This window comes from Centroberyx affinis, unplaced genomic scaffold (assembly GCF_046629955.1).
Source record: "Centroberyx affinis isolate AG114_WGS23_722 - 3 ecotype Tasmania unplaced genomic scaffold, CSIRO-AGI_Caff_v1 ptg002265l_1, whole genome shotgun sequence".
Lineage (NCBI taxonomy): Eukaryota > Metazoa > Chordata > Actinopteri > Beryciformes > Berycidae > Centroberyx > Centroberyx affinis.
Genome location: NW_027280552.1, coordinates 11322 through 20000, shown reverse-complemented (window position 1 = coordinate 20000; position 8679 = coordinate 11322). Strand labels below are relative to the sequence as shown.

Below are 8679 nucleotides of genomic sequence, written 5' to 3'. Positions count from 1 at the left end.
GCAGGGCGGTGACAGTGTTTTAACAGATGGTGTCACACAGCACTGCAACCACAAATTGAGCCTGTAAAAGGATAAAAACATATTCTGTTTGTTTCTGTTTGTTTGTTTGATTGCTTGATTGCTTGATTGCTTGCCTGACTGATTAACTGACCTACTGATTGATTAATTATGATATTCATATGGGTCTTTGGCCTTAAAGTAGTCTATTACTCAGGTGACTCACTTTCAGATCATCCACATCTAGCCTAAATCTTACACACATGTAGTTAGTCCTATAATGGTTCATATTTCCTAATTCATGGTTCATTCAAGTCATAATTAGTCACAGACAGACTCACCAACGACAGCGGAGGCGGTTTTCTGTAAAGGATCGTAGGGACATTTGCCCTTCCCACACTCTGTCTGGCCGTAGGAGAGAGTCTGGTGCTCCGACTGGCAAAGAAAACACAACAGAGGCTGAGGTCATTCAGACAGACAGGGAGGGAGGAAACAAGCTGGACAGAGAGAAGATGAGAGAGAGAGAGAGAGAGAGTCGATCAAAAAGACAGAAAGGCTCGTTTATTCTTTAATTCATTCATTTCTTCATTCATTCAGTAAGTCAGTCAGTCAAACAGACAGAAAGATAGTCAGTCAGCCACACACACACACACACACACACACACACACACACAGAGTGGCTAATTGGGGGGTAATCGGGGCTAAGTGGAGCATTTCAGAATGTGTGAAGTCCAGTCTTAAAGCAGTCAGCACCGCCGGCTCCTCTAAGCACCGAGTCTGAACCACAGCTCTGATCTCACACTGATCACTGCCTTTCATGGGATTAGCTGCTACCTCACACACACACACACACACACACACACACACACACACTGCAAGGCATGCTTACATCCTCAAACACGCACAAACGAACGCACACACAGTGTATGCACACATAAACACACACTCTGTCTCTGATCACAGACTCACAGAATTCTCTCATGGGTTTAGCCTCTCTCTCTCTCTCTCACACACACACACACACACACACACACAGAACTGAGGACGGGTGAGGGAGTTTAGACCCACTAACCCACATGTGACAAAATAATAACCCGTTTGTCTAAATGATGAGATATTGGAAACTCGCCAGTTTAGGTGTGTGTACACAGAAAAAACGGCACCTTAGAGATATAATTGGGTTCTAAAATGTACATTTGTCATGAATTTACCCTCCAAGATACCCAGCCGCCCCTAGGGAACAGTCCCAAAGAACAAAAAGGTACATTATATACTGTAGACAGATGGCATAGCACAAGCCATGGTAGATATATGGGCATAGGGGCAGACACCACACACACACATCATGTTTCAGCTGCTGATAGGTGTGTGTATAGGGGCTGGTGCTGGGAGTCAGGACACACACACACACACACACACACACACACACACACACACACACACAGCAGTGGGTGGTATAGCAGCCTAGAAGTTAGAGAAGCAGGCTTGTGAATCCCTGGACTAGTTTGGGAAATCTGGGTGGGGAACGTGAACAGACTAGATTGGATTATATTAGAATAGATTAGATTAAAAGTTAATGATCCACATTAGGAAATTGGGTCACTGCAGCAGTGGAGCAGCAGGATTCACAGCGCTCTGATCTCCTTCAACAGTTACTATACTGAGGTGCCCATGAGCAAGGCTCTTCTGCTCCGGTCCAGCTGCTTAGTGACCAAACGTAGAAGACTTTACGCATACGAAGATCAAGAACGACCGCTTCGCTTTCTGTCCCTTCACTCTATAAAAGTCGTCATTTACTTATATAATCTATGATGTATTGTCTGAAAAATCCTGACATTATGCTTTAGCAAGCTACCTAGATATAGAGGCTACAGTTATGTGATGTTGTACATAAAAAATAACAGTAAATGTGATATTTTCCCGCACAAATTCTTCCATCTTCCAGTCAAAGACAAAGTGGAACTAGAAGCAAAAAATGAATAGCCGGGAGAACTGTATTTTTGCCTGAATGTGCTTCGTTCTCCATCATGTCCATTTGCATAAAAATAAAGGTTTGCAACTTGACACTGTGTGTGTATGTGTGTGTGTATGTGTGTGTGTGTGTTATCACCTGTTGGAAGACGCTGGTAGCGATGAAAGCACAGCGGGGGTTGAACGCCCCGGTGCCACACACATACAGGTGGGTCTGGTTGAAAGGCTGCAGAACCCGCAGGAAGTTAGCACACTCCAACTGGAGAGAGAGAGAGAGGGAGAGAGAGAGAGAGAGAGAGAGAGAGAGAGCGAGATTGAGAGAGGGAGAGAGAGAGAGAGAGAGAGAGAGAGAGAGCGAGATTGAGAGAGGGAGAGAGAGAGAGAGAGAGAGAGAGAGAGAGAGAGATTTGACAGAGACAGAGTTTTTGATTACTTTCATTACATTGTTTGTGTTTCCTACCAGTATAGCACAACAGTATCCATTTTAGAAGTCGGCATCCACCTGCATCTATCCTGCATTATTAATATGCGTTATTGATCTCTTCTCCAGCATCTATCCTGCTTTATTAATATGCATTATTGATCTCTCCCCCAGCATCTATCCTGCTTTATTGTTGCAGGATGTTGCAGCAGCAGTGAAGTAAGGATCTATATCTGTATATCTGTGTATCTGTTTATGTCTGAGTGACACTACCATGCCGAGGTAAACCAATTATCTGCATTTAATGTAACATAGTTACTGTGGTACATCATGTTGTTGTGCTTATGCAATCTTGTGTGTGTATGTGTGTGTGTGTGTGTGTGTGTGTGTGTGTGTGTATGTGTGTGTTCGCTCACCTCTGGATCCTTCCCAGCCATGAGACATTCTTGGACACGGTCTGGACTGGCTGGCCAGTAGAGCTAGAGAGACAGAGAGAGAGACAGAGAGAAAGAGGGAGAGAGAGAGAGAGAGAGAGAGAGAGAGACGGAGAGAGAGAGAGGCAGAGAGAGAGTGAGAGAGGCAAAGAGAGAGTGAGACAGACGGAGAGAGAGAGCGGCAGAGAGAGAGAGAGAGAGAAACAGAGAGAGAGAGAGACAGGAGACAGGAGACAGGAGACAGAGACAGAGAGAGACAGATTTTTAAAAATTACTTCATTGCTCACTCTACATTTCCAATATAAGTCCTTGGCAGGCGCTTTACAAGAAAAGCGAGGCGAGGACAGTCAGCAAATCAAGATGAATGTGGAGACAGAGAGAGAGAGAGATTTTAACACCTCTTCTTCGCGGCTCGGCAGTGAGGCGGCTACAGGGAGAAATAAATAAAACCCGACTGGCTGCGTCCCAAAACCAGGACGACAAACCAAGCAGTCACGGCGCCGGAGATGTCGGTTACATGACTAATTAAAATACCAATCGACCGTGTCCAATGAGTCACCGGCTTCACTTACATGTGCACAATAATGTGACTATACTGCCAAATCTCTCAATAAGACAACAGTGGGATTGAGAGGTTGATTCTATTAAGTGACACCCACAACTTGAATGGATAGAACGAACGGTCCTTATACTGTTTGCCTTGCTAAATTGGCTAGTACAGCATAAAATGGGGATTATGGAATTTTAAGGGTTAGTTGCTATGGTGACAACGCAAGTCTGGGGCCAGTTGCATAAAGCTAGTTTAAGACTAGTCTAAGCCTTAGACTGGTCTTAGATTCTCAGGTTGGACTAGGCTAATTAAGACTGTCTGTTACTTAAATATGACGACTGACTTATTTTGAGGTAGGAAAGTTAGCCACCTTCCCCCTTGGCTAATCTTGAGTTAAGAATTTTGTTGTTATGGCAACGAGTCTGAGTGGGAATTTTAAATACTGAAGCTGTTTCATAAAAGACGGCAAATCTCTGTTTTTTGGAAAGACCTGAAGAAGAGAACGAGACAGAAACAACACATTAGAGATCTACAACAATCAAGAAGTTGTAGGAACAGGTAAATATAAGTGTCTATAGCAAGTTTGAATTTAGGTCACATTTAAGTCTTCTAAGACTAGGTCTACCTTTACGCAACTGGCCCCAGGGCATTAAGGCGGTAAAGTCTGTCACACGTGCTTTAGAACTGAGCAGATGAGTCTGTTAGCAAACTGTCAAAACTCAACTGAAAGCTAACGTTAGCGGCGAGGCTAACGTAGTGGTGAAAGCATACGGCAATTTGGCAACAAAATACATGGAACGAAGTAAAGTGCAAATTTTCATAGTAGATGATCCTATTTTTCTATTTTGCATGATAACGTTGTGTGTGTGTGTGTTTGAGAGAGAGAGAGAGAGACAGAGAGAGAGAGAGAGGGAGAGACGCATCTTACTATCTGAATAATGCGCCCTTTAAATAGCAGGAAAATACTGCGCCATTGACTTTAGACCAGGTTTTTGTTGGTCAATGGCGCAATCGCATTCGGCTTCCTCAAGATAGCGATGCGCCTGACCACACCTCGTTTTAAAACCAACACACCCATGGGCGCAAAGATGGGTGCAAGTACATTTGCTATTTAAACAACGTGGGCGCTGGGCGTGAAAATGACAACCGTGTCGGTCGCAAAACTAGCAATGACACTTGCGCTGCGCTTTGTGCCGGGTGTAAGATAGGGCCGATAGAGACAGAGAGCGAGACAGAGAGAGAGAGAGACAGAGAGAGAGACAGAGAGAGAGACAGAGAGAGAGAGAGACAGAGAGAGAGACAGAGAGAGAGAGAGACAGAGAGAGAGAGAGACAGAGAGAGAGACAGCGAGAGAGAGAGACAGAGAGAGAGACAGCGAGAGAGAGAGACAGAGAGAGAGACAGAGAGAGAGACAGAGAGAGAGAGAGACAGACAGAGAGAGAGACAGAGGGAGAGACAGAGAGACAGACAGACAGAGAGAGAGACAGACAGAGAGAGAGACAGACAGACGGAGACAGAGGGATATGCGGGCTGAGAGCTGGTGTCAGATGGCGGCTACATGACTAATCTCAGTAGCGTCCAGTAATCGTTCCCTGAGTCAGTCATTCGTTCAGAGAGCGGAGATAGGATCGATACGATAAGAGCCTGTCTCCCTTATCTCTAAATACCACGGAAGACGCTAAAATTTCCTGATCTAAACTTTCCTGAACTTTCCTCTGAGCGTCCACATCGTCTCAAGGTGAAGAGTTACAAAGCGAGACGTCGGCCATTTGAAAACTGCGATTACACCTTCTCTTAAAAAGATTATTAACAGCAAAGAAATAAAACAAATGCTGGTAGCCTATTTTTTTTTTACTGAATTGATGCTCTATATTGCAGATATATTAGATGTTGTCCTGGAAAACTCTTAAGTGCCCAGTCGACTTTCCCTGTCCAAATAAAGTTTTAAAAATGTACACAATTGGAAACAAGCTCAAAAATTGTCCCAAACAGATATGAAAAACTTATTAACGTATTTGAGGTGCTGTTTCTGCCCCACAAGTCTAAGAATTTGCTTCAATCTGAAAAAAATTATGAATACTATTGATAATGAAAACAAATGACGAGAGTCTTCCAGGGAACCATTTCTGGATAATCGTTCCCTGACTCAGTCTTTTCCCCTGGGATCCCACAGCGCAGCAGAGACGATCAGATTAGATTAGAAACCGCATTCTCCCTTATCTGTAAATACCACACACTGACAGACAGGAACATGGACCACCGCTAAAGGATTCTTAAAACACACCGGTTTATGGAAATTTACCCTCCGTGAAGAAGGCGCCGGGTGTCGGTTTATACAACAGAAAAAAGGCGAATGAGTGTTTATACAACAGTGAAGAATACAGAAACACACTGGCAGGGGAATTTTTTTTTTTAAATGGAATGAATTATTGGGGAGAGGAGGGGAACAACGTAAACGAGGAGAGAAATTAAGATAGTTTTTTTTTTTTTGTTCTGTTAAGTTTCTATACTTTGGTAGTGAAAGCAGGTGCTGAAAAAGAGCCGAATGACGAGATGTGAGAAAACGCAAAATGACAGGAGACGGCTAGAGTGAATAAAGAAAGAGGAGGACACGCATATGCACACACACACACACACACACACACACACACACCCTCGGTGACCCTGTGTGTGATGTGGGCTGCTGGCTGCAGAGTCACACAGAAGGAATGCCTTGAGGGTTTTTGGTTTGATCAAAGAAAAATGTGATTGAAGGCAACAGAGTCTGAACTGGGACGGACTGGAGTCACTGGTTACGTGTCCGTCTCTCTCTGCCAGAGTCAGGTTTTTTCATTGTTGTTTTTTTTTTTTTTTTTCAATAAACATGTTGTAAAGTATAACATACATGTAATAAGCAATGGCACAATCCATTTGGCATGAGGCAATGACTCAAAATCTTGAAAAAAGTTTGTTAATCATGTTCAAAAAAAGGGCAAATTCTAGTAAAATAACACAGTTTGAGGTATTGATTTTGAGGATATACAAATTCTTAAGCAAATTCAAAGTTGTGGAATGCCAAGAAAAATATAAATACAATCCAGTAAGACCCCCATACATCCCCGATCTCACATTATAGCTTTGTTTGGGGCAATACCTTACAAAATATGACCAATATGTAAGCGGCCTCCATATTTCTTCAGTCAGTCAGTCAGCACAGACAAGGAGTTGATTGAAGCAGCGTATAGGAAAATTAAAAATACTGTAGGAATCTAGGAAATGTGTCTCTTTTCTAAACAAGCTGCACATGGTCTCTGACAGACTGCACTGACAGAAGCTATACATGTCAGTAATGGAAAAAATAAACACACATTTATAGAAATGTAGAGAACGTCACACTGGGTTCTGAGTGTTTTGAACACCGCAAGGAGAAAAAAAACCTGTAAACATGAGTTGGAATGGGATAAACAGACTATAAATATGTATAAACATGTAACTACACAGCCAGTATGGAGTTGAGTGAGGAGTTGACTGCCTGTCTGTTGGCTGGCTGCCTGGTTGAGTGTGTGGCCGGCCTGCCTGCTGTCTGTCTGTCTGTCTGTTCTGTCTGTTTGCCTACCTGTCTGTCTCTCTGTCTGTCTGTCTGTCTGTCTGTTTGTCTGGCAGACTGGTTTTCATTTGATTACAGAGCAGAGACATTAGAAGCTGTTCTTTCCATAATCCTGAACTCAACTATCTATCTGGCTGCCATGTTGAAGCTACAATAAGCTACTTCTTTCACACTGAAATAAGCTAAGCTATATTAAACATGATCAGTCTGTGTCTCTGTGACTCTGTGTGTTCATGCCTAAACCTAGCCTGGTTCCAGACTCTCGCTCTGAGAAACAACTGAACCAATCAGAACCTTTGAGGGCGGGACTAAAGTTTGAACCGTTCGTACAGCGGTTAGATTCGTTTAAATCACTCCCTTAACCAACATATTGTCTTTGCAAAGATGATATTTCTGTCAAATTTGACGGACATTCTTGGTAAAGTTGGTATATCCACTGGCTAACCATGGAACAGTGAAGCTAAACATACGGAAGGCTAGACTAGGGCTGGACGATAATTCAATATTATTGTTTATCGTCTTTCAGTGGGATTATATTGTGATGCTATGGTGATTTTGGGATATCGAGACGCACAATTCTGCTGTCTGAGCTGATGAGAACAAGCTAATTTTATTTAGAAACTCAGACAAAATGAAGTATGGTAGGAATATTATGTGAAAATTTCAGTTTAGTTTGACGTCACACCAAACTACCATTCGGTTCAATATGATGAACATTAATTTGATTATTTAACGTGATTTCGCTTATGTGAGCCATATCGTCATATATATCGATATCGAACAAAAATCGTGATATTGATTTCAACCATATCGCCCAGCCCTAGACTAGACCCTTTCAAAAACACCATGAACTTCAACATCATGTAACAGCCAGTTACATCAGCCTCATGCTAGATGCAAGGCAACAAGTGTTGGGGCAGAAACAACACACTTCCTGCTTCAAGAAGAAAAATAGCTTATTGCAGCTTAAACTGACTTGCTGGCCACCAGCTATATGGCAGCGACAGAGGTCAAAATGCAGTGAAATGAAATCCAACTGTAGAGAATAGTGCTACTGTTAGTATTTCTGTCTGTGTGGCCACTGGAGAGAAAAAGAGAGAGACAGTGACTAAGAAAGAAAGATAGATAGATAGAGGGTCACATGTATGATCCATAGGGAGAAAGAGGGAGTGAAAGATAAGATTCGAAAGAGAGGAAGTTAGTCAGCTGGGCTTCACTTCCTTCTTCCTCACATCATCATTAATTAGTCCAATTAAAGCCCTGACATCAATTATCTATCTGCTGTCATCTGATAGAAGAAGCCCATCTTATGCTGTGTGTGTGTGTGTGTGTGTGTGTGTGTGTGTGCGTCTAACCTTGCGTGGGTTCTGTGTGATGTCGTCCAGGCTGGTGGACAGCAGGCTGTCCTTCATGGACACGTACAGGCGGCGTCCGTCCTCGTCAGGCAGCAGGGAGTGCAGGTCTCCGGCCTGCAGGGGCAGCGTCAGCACCCGGCCGTTCTGGACCAGCTCTGACACAGGAGAAGAAGAGAGAAGCACGAGAAATGAAGGGTTTAGTCTTTTAGAGTGGCTGTCACTTCTTTATTGCGCGCGGTGCTTTTAAATCCCTAGAGGGGGGGGGAGAGGGGAAGGGGGGGGTGGGGTGGATGTCTTGGTTTTTTTTTTTTTGGTTTTTTGAAATATTTGATCACAAAAAAAAGAAATGAAGGCTTTGATTCAGT

General features: G+C 43.3%; 1 protein-coding gene across 1 annotated transcript in view; it reads right to left on the bottom strand.

The window, feature by feature from the left end:
• The window catches only part of sema3h (sema domain, immunoglobulin domain (Ig), short basic domain, secreted, (semaphorin) 3H), a gene marked incomplete at its 5' end in the record, with an annotated part of 49407 nt that extends 40938 nt beyond the window's left edge, over positions 1-8469 (bottom strand). The window contains 4 exons of the mRNA XM_071532867.1: positions 339-432; positions 2108-2227; positions 2806-2868; positions 8315-8469. Of these exons, the coding sequence (XP_071388968.1) occupies positions 339-432; positions 2108-2227; positions 2806-2868; positions 8315-8469 (432 nt within the window). The remainder of the gene's footprint in view (positions 1-338; positions 433-2107; positions 2228-2805; positions 2869-8314) is intronic.
• Positions 8470-8679: the final 210 nt, after the last annotated feature.